Source organism: Nuphar pumila, chromosome 7 (assembly GCF_984573655.1).
Source record: "Nuphar pumila chromosome 7, dmNupPumi1.hap1.1, whole genome shotgun sequence".
Lineage (NCBI taxonomy): Eukaryota > Viridiplantae > Streptophyta > Magnoliopsida > Nymphaeales > Nymphaeaceae > Nuphar > Nuphar pumila.
In genome coordinates this window covers 122,275,826-122,295,000 of record NC_143255.1, presented here as the reverse complement: position 1 = coordinate 122,295,000, position 19,175 = coordinate 122,275,826, and the positions used below count along the sequence as shown (strand labels likewise).

Genomic DNA, 19,175 nt, shown 5'->3' with positions numbered 1-19,175 from the left:
GCGTACCCACAGGCCAGTTAATATCAGAACTCAAAGAATATATTCAAGAATGGTTGTAGATGGCTAAGACTTACACTGCTTCAACTAACATCTCTTTGCACTTATTACATTTGTTAGAATAGACTATAATTGTTTTAATTGCTTAAATATCATAACTGCTTATCTCATGAATGCCCTGTTTTGTTTTATTCTACTTATCTGTTTCGTGCACCTACTGGTTTGTTATAAAACTGACCCATTTCATGGGCAGGTGAGGAGTAGGACTTTACTGGCAGTCGATGGCGTGATGCAACATGGATCAAGATTTGTCTTCTTTCTGCTGGCGGCTTGGCTCTGAGACTTTTTTTTGGAGTTTTCTTAGATTTATTGAACTATGAAACAAAATGCTCATTTTGTAATAAACTGCAGATTTTAATCTATTGCCTTATTTCTTAAATTCCTTTAATTTATTGCACATGTGAATGATGGTTTCTCAGCTAACGTACCCAAGATTATTGACTTGTGTTCCTTTCTAAATGTCTTCCGCTGTCGTTTTTAAAAAGTTAAAACTTTAAATTTTTGAAAGGTTTTTCGATGAGGTTTTCGAAATCACAAGTCGAAATTTTGGGGCGTTACACATATAGTCTCTTACTTTTGGGATCAAAGCATCGATGGCCTTTTTTTATTATATGCCTAACCTAAAAAGGCACAGGGAACAACTCGAGAGGAGAACTTATCATTTTAGTTAGTGAAAACTATTGAGAAGCAGTCAAAGTTAGTCATCGTTGCATATGGGTAGTTTAGTAACTACTCAAGAGGTCAGGGGCATTATTATAAATAAGGTGTTTTAATCTAATCTCTCTATTTAAGTGAGATTAGACCTAATTAGCAATTAACGATTCTTCCTTTCTCTCTCTCTTTCTCTCTCTCTCTCTTTTCAGGCAGTCACCCTAGCCGACTTCAACATGGTATCAAAGCCACCCACCCTGGGTGACTAACATCGCTGACGACGACGCTGCTCAGCCGCCGCCGCGAGACGTCGCTGGCTGAAGACGCCTCTGCAGTATCACAGGGGTCGCCTCCGTGCACAGGTGACGCGAACGACACTACTCAGCCGCCGCCGCGAGATGTCGCTTCCTGAAGACGTCTCTGCAATATCGCTAGGGTCACCTCCGTGCACAGGTGACACATTTGCTGTGAAAGTTGTTGCCGCCGCTGCTATCGCTGGGGTCGTCGCTGGTTCTACCGTGACTTGACCGCCGTGTAGAAGACAAATCTGGGTTTCACAACAGCCTCATGACCACTGTCGTGGTCTGAACGAAAAAAAAAGTCGATTGATGGTGATACTGTCAGTACTCAATACGGCTAAAGTTGTAGTCGATGGAGCAAGTATGTACACGTAGCAGCAGGAAGACCCTGACCGTGTCAATGGTAAGTAGCAGCGGGTATGGCTGTTGATGGTTGCGTGGATGTCGAAAATGCCTGAAGATGCAGTCGTGGTATGCAGGTTGTCGAATAATAATTTTTTTGGTCGTGGTATGCATATTGTTGCAGCCTTTTTAAGATTTTATCAGTATGATTAAAATCTGGTAGAGTCGGCTTCTCAGACTGGTAGTTGGTGTGCACGTCAGACCCGAGTTTTCAGCAATTGGTAGTTGCGTGTGGTTGTATTTCTATGGTTGAAACGCAGAGGTCAGACATGAAGACTGAAACTGTATCTGATTATAAAGTCTTTGCAAATCCATTTTTATATGGATCATCTGTAAACTTGGATGAGACTAACTATGCTAGATGATCGCGTACGTTCATGATGTCTGTTTCAGAGCATCGTAGAAAACATGTTTTGTTGGAAAATGAGCCTACGAACAAAACTGAAAAGCATGCTACATGGAAAAAGGACAATGATATTGTTATGTCTTGGATTATGAATAGTGTGCAACCTCATATAGCTGATGGGCTTATTTATTACACCTCTGCAAAACAAATATGGGATAATTTGCAAGATACTTATTCTCAAGAAACTAATATTAGTCGTATTCTTCAAGTAGAACAGGAGATCTATAAATTGCAGCAAGGATAACAAACTCTAGCCCAGTATTATGCCTCCGTGAAGGCAGCTTTTAAGAAACTAAATGCTCATACACCATTATGTTGTAACAAACAAAAACTACACCAGAAGCATACCATGGTCGCATGGTTCCTGACTAGCTTGTCAGCTGAATTCTCAGTTGCCAAAGTTCAGATGTTGACAGGCTCAGATGTTCCCACTCTTGCTGAGGCATATAATCGACTGAGCAGGCTTGCCATGTCCCTTCCTTAATCTCAATCGGAATCACAAACCTCTGCTCTGTCTGTTTCCTATGGTCGAGGCTTTTCTCCTAATTCTCGAGGTCGTGGACGTGGTCGAGGCCCGGGAGGACGAGGCAAGCTCCAATGTACCTATTGTGAAAGACTTGGGCATTTAGAGAAGATAGATGTTTTGACAAGAATGGACAACCTCCCGCATCTTCAGCTAAAGTTGTTCCTACAACACAAGTGGCCAAACCCGAGTCCCCCATTGTTCCTCCTAGTGATTCAGTTACACTCACTCATGCTGAGTATGATGATTTGTTGGCATATATTTCGTCTAGTTCCCTTGTGGCTGATATTGCATGCTCTGCAGGTGATGAATTATCTTGCCAAGGTAGTAGGTGGATTCCGAGCATCTAGCCATTTGTGTGGAAATGAATGTGATTTTTCAAAGTTGAATAGTGTTGCTAATCATAAAAAGGTTGTTCTTGCGGATGGGAGTTCCTCTCCCATTATTAGCCAGGGAAATATCTCTATCTCCCCTACTCTTCAGTTATCAAATGTTCTCCATGCCCCTTCATTCCCTCAAAATTTGTTATATGTTAGTTGTGTTGCAAAGGAATTGAATTGTCGAGTAATATTTGATCCTGCCTGTTGCACTTTTCAGGACTTGCTGACGGGGAAGATGATAGGTGGAGGCTATGAGGAAGGTGGAGTCTATAATCTACACCAACCAGTTGGCTCTGTTCATTCCACAATTGAGTCCTCTTCTAGTCCGCCGTTTTGGCATCATCGTCTTGGTCATCTTCCGTTGCTTAAATTACGTAGAGTTATTCCTCACATCTCGTCGTCCACTATTCTGTTGTGTGAAGCATGTCAACTTGGGAAACATCATAGGAGTTCATTTCCGTCCAGTCAGAGTCCTTCAAGTCAAAATTTGTTTGATCATCTTCATGTTTATGTTTGGGGTCCAAGTAGAATTCCTAGTCGTTGTAAGTGTCGCTATTATTTAGTCATTGTAGATGATTTTTCCAGATTATCTTGGGTATTCTTGTTAAAAGATAGGGCTGAAGCCCCCATTATTCTTAAATCCTTGATTATGGAAATAAAAACTTAGTTTAATTCTTGCGTCAAAGTTGTTCGCACAGACAATACTCTTGAATTTAAATCCTTTGAATTATTACAATTTTACAAAAATCTTGGGATTCAACCTCAGACTTCTTGTCCTCATACCTCGCAACAGAATGGAGTAGTGGCGCACAAGCATAGACACATTCTAAATGTTGCACGTTGCCTTATGATTCAGTCTAATATGCATGTGTCTTAATGGGAAGATGCGGTTCTAACTGCGGTTACTTTTACATGTTAATCTCATATTTTTTTTTGTATTTATTTGAGATTTTTTATTTTTTGTTGGTTGTTGCTTCATCAATAAAGCATTTCTTATTTATTTTATAATTTTAGATAATTTTTATAGTTTTTTTTAAGTTTTAATAAAAAAAAATTTTGAGGCTTACGCTTGGAGCCTCGCCTCAAATCTTGGTGGAGCGCCTCGCTACTCCTCAACGCTTTTCACAACACTGGTATAAACCCATTTACAACCAACAATATCAGCCTCAGTTGGAGGATCAACTAAGTCCCATGTTCTCCGAGAAAGCAGTGCCTCCTTTTCATCTTGCATGGCCTTCGCCCGTTTGGGGTCTAGAAGAGCATGATGATTGAGAGGAACTGAGGTAGCAGATAATGCTAATACAAAATTCTTCATATTTTCACCAAGTCTTGCCTCGGAAACAAACTGAGAAATAGGATGAAGTGTACATTGCCTTTTACATTTCCAAAGAGCAATAGGTAAATCACCATCAACAAGAGAATCATCATTAGGGTCAGGAACACTCACCTCTGGAGAAACTGATGGCACAAGCATAGAGTTGGGTGGAGCTCGATGTGTGTACACCACAGGAGGATTTTTGTAACGAGACGGAGTCAGACTGAGAACAAGAGGCTCAAGGCTAACAGACTCTAATGGAAAAGGAGAAACAGGAAGAGGGAATGAATCACCTTGACTAGCATGTATTCTCGGAGAAGTATTAGAAAAATATGGGATAGAATCAAAAAAGAAAACATCTGCACTGACATACTCTCTCTGGGATATGGGATCATAACAACGATATCTTTTTTGGTGCTTGGGATACCCAACAAAAACACATTTTATAGATTGGGGTGACAATTTATCTTGGTTGGGACCAAGTTTATGAACAAAACACACACAACCAAACACCTTTGGAGAGATAGGGAAAAGAAGAGCTTCAGGTAATGCAACAACTTGATCTATGTAAGTATCTAAGAAATAAAATATGATCAATCATTCAATAAAAAATTAACATTAACAACAAAATGCATATTAGCACTAACAACATCATTGCATGTTAACATTAACAACCAAATGTTAATATATTTATCCAAAACTCTTCAAAATGAGAGTGTTAACATTCATAATTACAACTCAAAGACCCAAAAAAACATATAAATGACCATAGCTCTATAATATGAATTAGGGCCTAGGCTCTTCTTGTGTCTCGTCATCATCAATATTTAAGTTTTCAATGTCATCATCTGAGGAATCCATATAAATAGGTTCTCCTTCATCTTCATTCTCTGACTTTTCATCATCTGCACTTTCTTCCTTCACTTCCTCGGTAATTTCTTTTGCTTTTCTTTTTCCTTCAATAAAAAAAACATGAATTAAAAACTTATGTTATGTAATTAAAAAAATACATTTATATTCATAACAAGGTAAAAGGAATATAGCTTTACCTCGATCTCTTGAAGACCTGGCTTGCCTAGAACCACTTTGTAAATCATGAGGTGAAATGACTTTTTCAATAGGCATATGCTCAATGGCATTTATGTTGAAGTTTAGATCCAACCATGAATCCTCCAACCAATTGGGATTACTAGGCAACACTGGATCTTCCTTCTCCACAATCCAGTCATCGTCTGAGTCTATATCATCTAGACATATAGGGTCTTTGGTAGCCCTCCTCCTCATATTTCTCTTTTAATTTCATATTGTAAATTACGAAAACCAATGCATTTATTTTCTCGTGTTTAAGTCTATTCCTTCGTTTTGTATGTACCTATAATTTTAAATCATTGATAATCAATTATAAGATAATTAAACTTATAAAAATGTATTTAAAAAATAAAATGTAAAGTCACAAACCAATGAGAAAGTACTCCAATTCCTCTCACAGCCCGATGCACTGCACGTCAAACTTAAAATTCGAATTGCAAAATTCATCAACTCAGGATTTTCGTGCCCAAATGAACTCCACCCATCAGCTGCATTCAAATAAAACAATAAAAAATTGATAAAAACATTAAAAATATCATAATTAACAAAAACATAAAAAATATTGACAAATAACAACATAATTGCAAACTTACTAGGACTTTTTAATTTTCTTGTTGTAACAACTGCCTCTCTACCAAAAAAACCCTTTGCCTTTTTAAATGCATCGATTTGTGTTATAATTTTCAACCGAATATTTGCATCAGAAACCACTTTTTCAACACAATCATAAAAGCCACTCATCACTTCTCCATCCGGGTTGAAGTTGTCAGCATAATGAAAATGGGGATTTAAATAATAGGCAGCTGCATGCAAAGACTTATGAAGTTGCAAGTCCCATCGTCTATCAATAATATCCCAAATATGTTTATATTTTCTCAATTTCTTCCTTTGTTTTATCCATTGCCTCATACAAAAATCTCATAGCAGATTCATCTGCATCAACTAATCGCAACACTTTTACGAGAGGCAGTGTAACTTTAATTGCATATGATATGGCAGCCGAAAACTTATGATCATTAAGAACAATATAATAAATGTTTTTAGCATCAGATTTCTTATAGTAATTAGATGATCTAAAATTTGAAGATAAGAACATCGACTTTAACTCTTTTTTATAACATCCAATACTATGAAGTGTGAGATATGTTGTGGCAAAACGAGTGACGACAGGACGTAGAAGCTCTTTCTTCTTTGTGAACTTTCTCATTAAATTTAATACCCATGCATGACTATAAATATATCTTGTAATTTTTTTTGTTTTTTCCACTGTATCTTTAAAAATTGATATCTTTCCAATATCTTTTAACATAAGATCCAAGCAATGCGCTACACATGGTGTCCAAAAATATGTTTTCCCTACTGTTAACATATTCTCAGCTGCCACATAATTTGGTGCATTATCTGTAATGAATTGCACCACATTACTTTCACTGACTTCTTTAACAACTTCTTCAAACAACTTACACAAATTTGCACCAGTTTTTTCTATGTCGCTGATGTTAACGGACTTCAAAAATATTATCCCAGATGAGTTGTTCACAAGAAAATTAATTAAGTTTTTTCCTTTTTCATCTGTCCAACCATCTGCCGTAATGCTGCAACCAACCTTTGGTCATTCCTTTTTGAACTCTTTTAAAAATTCGTGAGTACAATCAACTTTGTCCTTCAAAATCCAAGTTCTGATCTCGTGATAAGGTGGTTTCAACCCTCGCCCATAATTTGCAATAGCTTCTACCGTTGCACCAAAATATGGACTGTTGCAAAGATTAAATGATAAGGCATTTGCATAAAAAAATCTACCAATGGAACGACATACATTTTTTCTTTCATCCTTTTTTAAAGCAGTGTTTATTGTGGTTTGTCGTGCTTCTTTGTTCACAAAGAGGTCCATAGGACCACCTGTGCTTGTTTTTACATCACTACATGATCTACTGGTTTCTTTATTCACATTATCGACGGTCGATGATCCAAAATAAACACTTCTCCCGATATCCAACTTGTTTTATTCTTTCTCTTCCATGTCACAGGGATTTGGCTAGCAGGGTGCCGCACCCGCGTCGACGCGACTCGACGCGGGTGCGTGTGCGGGTGCGGCACCGGGTGCGATCAACCCTATCCTGGGTGCGTTGACCGCACCCAAGATCATTTAGGTCCATTCTTGTTTTGGATTTTTTTTTTTTTTTTTAAAAAATTGCCCAAATGGGATGCGAAATTTTTTTAAAAAAAAGTAATGGTCAGCGGCTGACAGCAGCTGTCTGTCAGCTACTGACCCCAACAACAAACAACAACAACAACTACGCCTTCATCCCAAAACAATTGGGGTCAGCGATATGAACCAAAAAGAAATTCATTTTGGGTCTTCCACATGAATCATTTTCCTCCAATCATTTCTATCCAACGCCATGTCCTCGGTGAGGTTCAAAGCATTCATATCCTTTCCTATCATCTCCATCCAAGTCTTCCTAGGCCTACCCCGACCTCTTTTAACTAATATATTTTCCCATTTCTCCAACCTTCTAACTGGAGCATCATTAGGCCTTCGCCGAATATGTCCAAACCACCGTAAACGATTCTCTCGCATCTTATTTTCAATGGGTGCAACACCTACCTTCTTACGTATCTCTTCGTTCCGAATCTTATCTTTTATTGTATTTCCACACATCCATCTAAGCATCCGCATCTCAGCTACACTCATTTTTTGAATATGATGTCTCTTGGCAGCCCAACATTCCGTACCATATAGTAAAGCGGGTCTAATAGTCGTCCTATAAAACTTTCCCTTCAACCGCAATGGCATTCTACGATCGCACAGCACTCCAGTAGCACTTTTCCATTTCATCCACCCAACCTTTATCCTATGATTTACATCTCCATCAATTTCTCCATACTTTTGAATGATGGATCCCAAATATTTGAAATAATCATTCACCGGTATATCTTGCTCACCAAGCTTCACTACACTCCCATCACTACTTCGTTGCTTACTAAACCGACATTCCATATATTCAGTCTTACTCTTACTCAACTTAAAACCTCTAGCTTCCAATGTCTGTCTCCATAATTCTAACTTAGCATTAACCCCAGCTCTAGACTCATCAATCAAAACAATATCATCAGCAAACAACATACACCACGGTACATTTTCTTGAATTGATCTCGTAAGTTCATCCATCACTATCGCAAATAGGAAAGGGCTTAAAGCAGATCCTTGATGTAACCCAACCGTTATCGGAAAATTGGTTGTCACCCCTCCACAAGTGCGGACATTGGTTACTACTCCTTCATACATATCTTTAATTATACTAATGTACTTGAGAGAAACACCTTTCTTCATCATTGTCCACCAGAAAACGTCTCTAGGTACTCTATCGTATGCCTTCTCTAAATCAATAAAAACCATATGCAAATCTTTGTTCATCTCTCTATATCTTTCAATAAGTTGTCTAAGAAGATGTATAGCTTCCATAGTTGATCTTCCAGGCATAAAACCAAATTGATTCTCCGATATCATGACAACCTTCCTCAACCTAGACTCAATCACCCTCTCCCAAAGTTTCATAGTATGACTCATGAGTTTTATACCACGATAGTTTGTGCAATCTTGTATATCACCCTTATTCTTATATAAAGGCACCAAAGTACTCTTCCTCCACTCATTAGGCATCTTATTTGTTCGCCAAATCAGCTACTGACCCCCTTTATATATATATATATATATATATATATATATATATATATATATATATATATATATATTTACATTTTTGCCCCTGCCGCACCCCCGCACCCGGGTTTTTTGGAAGTGCCGAATCCCCGCACCCGCGCCCGCACCCGCACCCGCACCCATGTGACATAGTTTCTCTTGTTTCTTTTGTTTATGATCCTTTAGATGATTCTGAAAAAATCTTTTTACATCAGGTGGAACTGTTTTGCACATGCTTACACCATGTTTTGTGTCAGCTAAGTGATGTTTTAACCTATAGATGCCTCCCATAGTCTGTTTATGACAATAATTGCAAATTACATGTCCTACGAGTTTGGGATCTTTAGTAGGATTTGGAACTTTAACTCCATGATCCAATCCTACATCTTTTTTCATTGTTCAACTGCAAAAATACATATAACAAAATACATATTAACACAAAAAATAGATTCATATTTAATAAGAATCAATATATATAAATTGAAAACTAGTGAAAACACAAACACATGAAGTCAGTGAGAACTAGAAAATTATTAATTTAATTTTTTTTATTTAGGAACCAATTTGAATTACTTGCCACTAAAAGGAGAATATAGAAAAAATTAACAATGTATTCAATGTGAATAATAACAGATCATGGGCAAAGCTAAGTAAATGGGCAAAGATTCAATGTGAATGATAACAGATAATGGGCAAAGCTTACCAGATTACACATGTAGTAAGCATTGAAGTTGCAACTCCGACCTCAATGAATGTGAATACGTAAGGTCAATTCAAATATAAACAAATTTTATGAAATAAAATCATAGTTACAATGTAAAGATTCAAAGATTTTCCCCTTGCATTAAGGGGGTCTGAGGGCTCCCCCCGGCGCGGGTCCCGAGGGGGCCGCCCCTGGCAGGGGGTCGTAGGAGGGCAGCGCCCCCTGAAAGATTTTTTTTTGGGGGGATGTCGTCGTTGTGTTGGGACGTTGCAAGTTCAAACCCCAATAAAAAGAATGTAATTACAATAAAAATGTTGCACCCCCGCACCCAAGTTTTTACCGCACCCGCACCCATGTGACATAGGTTGTAAGACCGTAAGAAGATAAATATGCAAATTTGACCCTACACATCATGTTGTAGTCAACTTTACCACATGAAAAATAAGCACAGAATGCACATAATAAACATGATCCAAGGATTGGTTTTGGCCTTTGAGTTTGGATCTATAGAAAACACATAATGTACTGCTAGAATGAGTCAAATAACGTGCCATTTTGCATCTGGTTACATGTGTTCTAAATCAATAGACAGAGAAAAGAAAGCATAGTTCAATGGCACATATATAAAGCAGCACATGTAGGTGCAAGTGTTGGTTTGTTACCACTAACTAGCTAGCTAGCAACTAATGTTGTTGACCCGAGTCATGATGCAAGTGGGGAACCCAAAAACATATTCATACTTCAATTCAAAGGGGCTGGTAGAATATGCATGGAGTCATGCAGTCATACCAGACAACATGTATCTCCTCATATCTCACGTCTGTGATTTCAAGTTTCTCAACTGGACAAATGAATGTGAAGCTGCGAGTTGAGAAAGTTTCCCAAGTTTCTCACGTGATACAACATTAAGCTGTACAAAGATGGGTAAAAACAGATACAGGGTTGAGAAAAAAGCAAAAATGAAAAAGAGAGGGGCGATTGTATCACGCGAGAGAGAGAGAATGTTGTATCACATGAGAGAGGAGAGAAGAAATAAGAAGAAGAGAACAAGAGAGAAAAGAAAACTCGTACCTGTTTCTGGTCTCCACCACAAGAGAGAATGCTCTGTCGTGAGGGAGAGAAGGCTGCCGTGAGGGAGAGAAGGTTGTGAGAAAAAACAACAACGATAGGGTGAGAAAAAAAGTAAAAGAATAACATAAAAGAGTCGATAGGGCTTTGTTTAAACCCTAGTTTTTGGTCGAATGAGGTTTTTGACCCTCATTTGACCAAATCAATTGAGGCGTGTACGCCTCATTCTGAGACGTGCCTCGCCTCGAGGCGTGCGCCTCAAGGCCTATGAGGCGCACACCTCATAGGTTTTGTGGTTTACCCATGCGCCTCAAGGCATGAAGCCCCTCGCCTTGAGGCGAGGCGCGCTTTTTGCACCTTGAGGCGCGCTTTTAATAACATTGGTCTATACTATTGAGTATAACTCAAATGGATCGATTGAAAGGTTTAAAGCTCGCCTGGTTGCGAAAGGCTACACTCAAACTTATAGGGTGGACTTCTTTGAAACATTCTCTCATGTTGCTCGTCTTGGGACTATTCGTCTTGTTTTGTCAGTCGTAGTGCACCATGGTTGGTCTCTATGTCAGCTTGATGTGAAAAATGTCTTTCTGTATGGAGACTTAGAGGAGACGGTTTACATGCAGCAATCTCTGGGGTCTAAAGTTCCAGGGGAGTGTCAGAAGGTGTGCAAGTTGAACAAGGCAATCTATGGTCTCAAACAGAGTCCTCGTGCATGGTTCTCCAAGCTGGCTGAGGTCATGTCAACATTTGGGTTTATCCGCTCTGCCTCATATCACTCTCTTCTTATTAAAAAGACTTGCACAGGGATTGTGGTCATGATAGTATATGTTGATGACATTATAGTCACAGGAAGCACTGAAAAAAGACATTTCTGACACAAAGTCTCATCTTCAGAAACACTTTGTGACTAAGGATTTGGGACCACTCAGATCTTTCTTATGCATAGAGGTTGCAAGGAGTAAAGACGGGTTGGTTCTGTCACAGCGGAAATATGTCTTGGACCTGCTGAAAAAGACAGGGATGTTAGGTGCCAAACCTGCAAGGATTCCTATGGATCCCAAGTCTCATCTATTTGATAAAAAATTCAAGTATGTGGACTGTAGCCGTTATCGCTCCTTGGTTGGCAAGCTATTATATGTGACTGTGACCAGACCTGACAAATCTTTAGTCGTAAGCAAGATAAGTCAATTTATGGACAAACCTACAAAGACTCACTGGGATGCTGCAATGATGATTCTCAAATATCTAAAGTTCTCCCCTGGTAAAGGACTATGGTTTAAACAAAACCCGTCTTTAGATGTTACTGCCTATTCAGATGCAGATTATGCAGGGTTGGTTGTTGACAAAAAGTTCATAACTGGATTCTGTGTGTAGGGATGGCAGTGGACCGGGGGAAAGCAGGGCCCCGCCTCGCCCAGTTTGGACCAAGGATGAAGGGAATGAAACGGGGATGGAGGCGGGGACGAAGGTTAAAATCCATCCCCGTTCGGGGATGGACGTACCCTTTTCCCCGCCCCGCCTCGTCCCTGCCACTTTTCTCCGCCTCATCCCCGCCCCCGCCCTCCCCCGCCTCATCCCCGTTTGAACCGGGGATAGAGGACATGAAACGAGGGTGAAGGCGGGGTGGAGGTTTAAATCCATCCCCGCCGGGGATGGAGGCGGGGATGGAGGTTCTAATCTTGAGGCGGGGCGGGGTAGAGACCTTGTCACCCGCCCCGCCCCACTGCCATCCCTATCTGTGTGTTTGTTGGAGGGAATCTGGTTACTTAGAGAAGTAAGAAACAAACTGTTGTTGTCAGGTTAAGCACTGAGTCAGAATATCGGGCTATGGCTCAAACTGCTACTGAGATGATGTGGGTTAAATCTGTGTTGACTGATCTTCAAGTGAAAATCTCATTACCTATGGAGATGACATGTGATAATAGAGTTGTTACTTATATTGCTAATAACCTAGTATTTCATGAACAGACAAAGCATATTGAGGTGGATTGTCACTATGTATGTGACCAGGTCCAGACTGGATACATTTACACCAAGCACATATCTTCAGAGAACAAAATTGTTGATGTCTTCACAAAACCCTTAGCGAGTTCAAATTTTTCAAAATGTTGTGACAAGCTGAGCATTATTGATATATATGCTCCAGCTTGAGGAGGAGTATTGAGAAGCAGTCACCGTTAGTCACTGTTGCATATGGGTAGTTTAGTAACTACTCAAGAGGTCAGGGGCATTATTGTAAATAAGGTGTTTTGGTCTAATCTCTCTTTTTAAGTGAGATTAGACCTAATTAGCAATTAATGATTCTTCCTTTCTCTCTCTCTCTCTTTTCCTTTTCCTTTTTCTGTTTTCAGGCAGTCACCCTAGCCGACTTCAACAAAAACAAAACATTTGCATCCAAAAACTCTCAGTCTAAAGTAATCAGGAGCTAATTTAAAAACTTTTTCAACTGATGTTATATTTTGCAGAGAAGAAGATGGCATTCTATTAATAAGATATATGGCAGTTAGGGTTGCTTCAGCCCAAAAATCCTTTGATACTTGACTTGCTATCAGCAAAGTTTTAGTTATTTCTATGATATGTCTATGTTTTCGTTCAGCCAAACCATTTTGTTATGGTGTGTGAGGACAAGACTTTTGATGTGTGATGCCATGCAAATTTAAATAATCTTTAAATTCTTTTAATAAGTATTCTCCCCTTGGATCAGTGCGAAAAATAGAAATGTTATTTTTAAACTTATTTTTGACTAAGTTATGAAATATTTAAAAATAAGAAAAGACTTCACACTTATACTTAAAGAAGTAGATCCAAGTATGCCTAGTGAAATCATCAACAAAAATCATATAGTATGCATATACACCCTTTGATATAATTGATGTTGGCCCCCGACATCCGAATGTATGTATTAACTCAAGTGATCTAGAGGAAATAACAATTCTTTCATAAAATGGTAACCCCTCTTCATTTTATCAAGGATGCAATCTCTACATTTAAAATTTTCAAAGTTACAAAATTTTTTCAGATTTGAAAAATATTGAATTTTGGATACGTTAAGATGACCAAGTCGTTTGTGCCATAAATCCAAGCCAATTTTCTTAGCATTGCAACAAAAGGTATCCTTAGGCATTTCTAAAAAAATCATGTAGTAGAGACCTCATTTTTTAGGCCTTCTCCAAACAGCTTTCCTGACTGACAATCCTGCACCTAACAACTATTAGAAGAGAAAGAGGCATTACATTTATTGTCAGATATTTGAGAAACTGATAAAAGATTTAAATTTAATTTAAGAATATACCTTACGTTTGGAATAATAAATCTTTTAGAATTTTGTAAACACAACAACAACAACTACGCCTTCATCCCAAGACAATTGGGGTCGGCGATATGAACCAAAAAAGAAAATTATTTTGGGTCTTCCACATGAATCCTTCTCCTCCAATCATTTCTATCCAATGTCATGTCCTCAGTGAGGTTCAAAGCATTCATATCCTTTCCTATCATCTACATCCAAGTCTTCTTAGGCCTACTCCGACCTCTTTTAACTAATATATTTTCTCATTTCTCCATCTTTCTAACTTGAGCATCATTAGGCCTTCGCCGAATATGTCCAAACCACCGTAAACGATTCTCTCTCATCTTATTTTCAATAGATGCAATGCCTTGGCAGCCCAACATTCCGTACCATATAGTAAAGTGGGCCTAATTGTCATCCTATAAAACTTTCCCTTCAACTGCAATGGCATTCTACGATCGCACAACACTCCAGTTGCACTTTTCAATTTCATCCATCAAACCTTTATCCTATGATTTACATTTTCATCAATTTCTCCATGCTTTTGAATGATAGATCCAAAATATTTGAAACAGTCATCCACTGGTGTTTCTTGCTCACCAAGCTTCACTACACTCTCATCACTACTTCGTTGCTTACTAAACCGACATTTCATAGATTTTGTCTTACTCTTACTCAACTTAAAATCTCTTGCTTCCAATGTCTGTCTCCATAATTCCAACTTAGCATTAACCCCAGCTCTAGACTCATCAATCAAAACAATATCATCAGCAAACAACATACACCACGGCACATTTTCTTGAATTGATCTTGTAAGCTCATCCATTACTATAGCAAATAGGAAAGGGCTTAATGCAGATCCTTGATGTAACCCAACCGTTATAGGAAAATTGGTTGTCACCCCTCCACAAGTGCGGACATTGGTTACTACTCCTTCATACATATCTTTAATTACACTAATGTACTTGAGAGAAACACCTTTCTTCATCATTGTCCACCAGAGAACATCCCTAGGTACTCTATCGTATGCCTTCTCCAAATCAATAAAAACCATATGCAAATCTTTGCTCCTCTCTCTATATCTCTCAATAAGTTGTCTAAGAAGATATATAGCTTCCTAGATTTATAATTTTGTAAACTATTTTCAAAATTTTCAATTCATTTTATTTCAAGAGATGCACCATCGACTGTGAAAACATTTGATACGCTTGAGTTGATATGACATTTGGATAAAATATTTTGATTGGGGTCATATGAAATGAAGCACCAGAGTCAAGAAGACAAGGAGTTTTACCAGGATCGGAGAAGGAAGAAATTGCGGCTCCAGTCGATGATCCATTTGAGGAAGATACTCCCTTAAGAAGAAGTTGAAGAATCTCTATAAGTTGTGATATAGATATGTGTGCATCATGAGATTTGTTCAAATCACCCGGTTCTTGAGACAAACCCACCTTCTTTTCTTCTTTTTTTCTAAATCTAGGACATTGAAGTTTGGTATGTCCCGGCTCATGACAATTATAATAAATAATCCTTTTCTTGGCTCATGATAATTATAACAAATAATCTTTTTATTGTCATACTCATTGCCTTGTTTCCAGTAAGGTTTATTGCCAACCTCGTTTCCTTGTTTTTAATGAGGTGGTTTGTAAGAATGCATGTAGTTTCACGATCTAGAGACGGCTAAAACATAGTCGTCTTCATTTTTCAAAGGATGCCCACTTAGCCTATTCTCCGCCATACTCAATTCTTCAAGAGTGTCAACAATAGAAGGAATTTTCCCTCTATGAAGAAGCGTGGATTTGGTGCTTTCAAACTCCGATCTCAAACCATTTATAAATTGATAAAAATGTTCGATATCAAGTTGCTTTTGTCGGAGCTCTATATCTTCTAGGCAATGCCACTTAGGCTCAAGGATAGATAATTCTTCCCAAAGTTTGGACAATTCATTGTAATATTCCCTAATACTTTTATCATTTTGAGTCATTGTCCGAACTTTATTTTGCAAAATGCACACATATACAATATCTTTAAGGGTATACATATTTTTAAGGTATTCACGTGCTTTGTTGGCATGCTCAAACTTTGCGAGGCTAGAACATTTTTTAATATCTAAGCTATTGATTATCCAAAACATAATTTTAGCATGACCCATTCCCCATTCTTTCCACTTTTTTTCATAAGTGGCTAGTGCCTTAGCCTTATCACCATCCGTAAGAAGCACTTCTTTTTCATTTTCAACGTTTGTGAGGACTAGTTTAGGCTCCGGATCAGAACCATCAACTAATCCCTTTCCCCATATGTGGTGCTTCATTATTGAATACCACATTACAAAGTTTGTATTATTAAGCTTCATGGGTATAATGGTGACTTTCTCATTGTCATCCATTCTTACAAAGAGAGAAAGAAATGAGGTAAATGAGATAAGAAAAGAGAATAAATGAGAAAAGAAAGAGAACTAGCACGAGTGCACCACCACAAACTAGCACAAACACACCACCACCCGAGCCAACAAGACACACTTGCACAATTCCACAAACACTTTGTTTTACCAAGAAGATCTTTCTTTCTTGGACATGAAAAACGAGGTTGCAAGCAATCTTCAAGAGACAAGCAACCAAAGCTTTGATACCATGTAAAGAAACAAGAATCTTTCAATCACACTCAATATATTTACCAAAGATTCTAAAAAACACGCACAAGTATCCACAAAAAGGCACACTCAATAACAAACCCACACAAGGGGTATTTTACAAGAGGGCTAAAATAAATATTATTTTATTCATCACAATGCAAGAAGTATTGTCATACAAGAGAGGGGGAACACCCCTATTTATATACAAGCAAGAGGCAAGAAGGAGAGGGACTCAAAAGAGTAGTTGGACTAGCTCCAATGACTGGAAATAGAGCCATTGGAGCTAGTCCAACTCTAGTTCTAAAAGAACTAGATCTAGTTATAAATAAACTAGATAAAAAAAATTTTAAAAATAAAGAAAATAAAAAATATATACATCTATAATATATATACACATATATATAAATGTATATATGTGTACAATTTAACACAGATAATCACAATATTTAAAGCATGATTGAAGTCCAAAAACAAGGAAAAAGAAACAGAAGTTCAGATAAACTAGATTGCGTACAACACCTAAGAATTGGCAAGGTCCAATCTGTCAAAGTTAATATTGTTGTGTGTGTACATGTATGTGCATAAGTGTGAGTCAGTGCATGTATGTGCATAAGTGTGAGTCAGTGCATGTATGTGCATGCGTGCATGCAGGCGCGCGCGTGTGTGTGTGTGTGTGTGTGTGTGTGTGTGTGTGTTGAATCAGTTACCAAGAGAAAAGGCAATCCAAACTGGAAGTCTATTGCAAGTCATGGGAATCACCTAAAAAAAGTGTATCCAGTACCTATGAGTAAGATTATTTTTGGGAACCAAAGTAAAACTGTCGTGTATTAATTTAAAAGCAAATATATATTACTTAACTGCAATAAGTAAGACAACAAAACAAAATAAATACTGAAAAAAGGTGAAATGCTGCTACAAATGTAAATGTTTTGACACATGAAAAAAAGAAGGAAAAAACAAAAAATCCGAACTGAGTACACTGCCTAAAAGGTTTGTGATTTTCATTCAAACTCTGCATGCTTCTTGAATTAAGAGACATCTCACTAGAGAAAGACTAAATAAAAAATTGATAGCTTAGAATTGACTTGTTTTTTTCCTACCTTTATATCTGAAGAGAAGTTGGTAATTGTTTTCTTATATCCTGCTTTCTTTAAATGGAAATTCATCCATCTCAACAAGATCCTTTCAGGTGGTTGATTCATAAGCTCCTCCAAATCCTGCTTAAGTTATGGGAGTCAATCATATAATAAATGTACACAGGAATGAGTGGGCGAATTCCAACAAAGAAAATCAAGGAGAATAAATGGATAAGATGGACTGCCAACCAAGTGCATTTACCTTACTATCATCCACCAACTGCATTAATTGAGGTGTCTTCTTCAAGTTGAGGTCTGCAAGTAGTTGTATCTATACAAAATGAAAAACAATTCTTAACCGTTATCCTTCTCTAATATGTGTGTGCCCCCAGAGGGGGATGGAAAAAAGAACCTTCTTAAGTACATGTAATATCATGACTCATGCCCCATAGTCATGATACTGAGATGACAAATCATCACCCAACCACCCCACTCCACCAAAAAATCCAACATAACCAAATAATTCAATAAGAAAATTTCTATCAAACTTGGAAAAAGATATGCACATACCTTGATAATTTGAGATATCAACCCAAGCACAAGATGTGGCTGAAAATGGGAAACAAACATATATAAAACATAAGTTATGAAGTTATAGTGAAAGAAGAAACTATGAAGACCAATCAGCACATTATATAGGTCAGCAAATTGAAATCAGATAACTCCTCCAAATCAGAAAAGTGATCTAACTCAATGCATATTCGGATCTCAGTTCAGAATTTTTCTCTGCTATTGAACCAGAAAACCTAAAGTAGAAACCAGACTTACTCATGAGTCATGAAGGTGTTTGCCACTGGCTAAGTAAGGAATGTTTAAAAAACTACCTACTGATATTATAAATCAAATTTGATAAATTAAGGTTGAGGTAATAACTACAGCAAAGAATTAAGTGAAAAACTTACCCGGCCTTCTATTAAGTCTTGAGTTCCAATATTTACAACTGTACATCCTATGGCTTTTGCAGAGTTAAGGCAAAGTGTATGGTTTTCATTCCTTTCCCATGGATTAATTGTTCTCTTCGTATTGATTGCCCGTTCATCAATTGTACCAGGAACAGCCACATTGATAAGCTTACTGCATCATGGTCAAAAGAAACATCAAAATTTATAGGAACCTTAAACCTTAAATCAGAATAAACAATGGAATTCCGTAAAAGTACCAGAGCAGCACTCCATCTTTCACAATTTCAAAGAGATTATTAGTCAAAGGATCAATAGGAAGATATTTTTTCAAGAATTGGTCTTCTCCAAGGTAGTTATTGATGTGAGCCACATAAGAAGCCTTCTCTGATTCACTGATGGTGTGCAACAAGGTGGTTGTAGCAGCCTTCAAGAATGCTGATGAATTATTTGCCTTGCCCACTCTAGCATTGGCATGTTCTTGTAAACTCAAGTAAGCCTGCACATGTAAGGATAGAAGAAAAGCTTTTAAAAAGATAAAAATATTTTGTTTTCTACTGAAGTCAAATTTTTAATGAAGTAGAAAATTTGCACACCAAATGATCTTCACTAGAATCCTAGAA

At 37.8% G+C, this 19,175-nt stretch overlaps 1 protein-coding gene across 1 annotated transcript in view; it reads right to left on the bottom strand.

Annotated features, from left to right (window-relative positions):
* LOC149833257 (fimbrin-2-like) overlaps positions 1-19,175 on the bottom strand; it is a 42,651-nt gene that overhangs the window by 21,731 nt on the left and 1,745 nt on the right. Inside the window, exons 4-8 of the mRNA XM_090012770.1 lie at positions 18,813-19,051; positions 18,556-18,727; positions 18,164-18,202; positions 17,856-17,924; positions 17,618-17,734 (exon numbers count right to left, since the gene is read on the bottom strand). Of these exons, the coding sequence (XP_089868896.1) occupies positions 17,618-17,734; positions 17,856-17,924; positions 18,164-18,202; positions 18,556-18,727; positions 18,813-19,051 (636 nt within the window). The remainder of the gene's footprint in view (positions 1-17,617; positions 17,735-17,855; positions 17,925-18,163; positions 18,203-18,555; positions 18,728-18,812; positions 19,052-19,175) is intronic.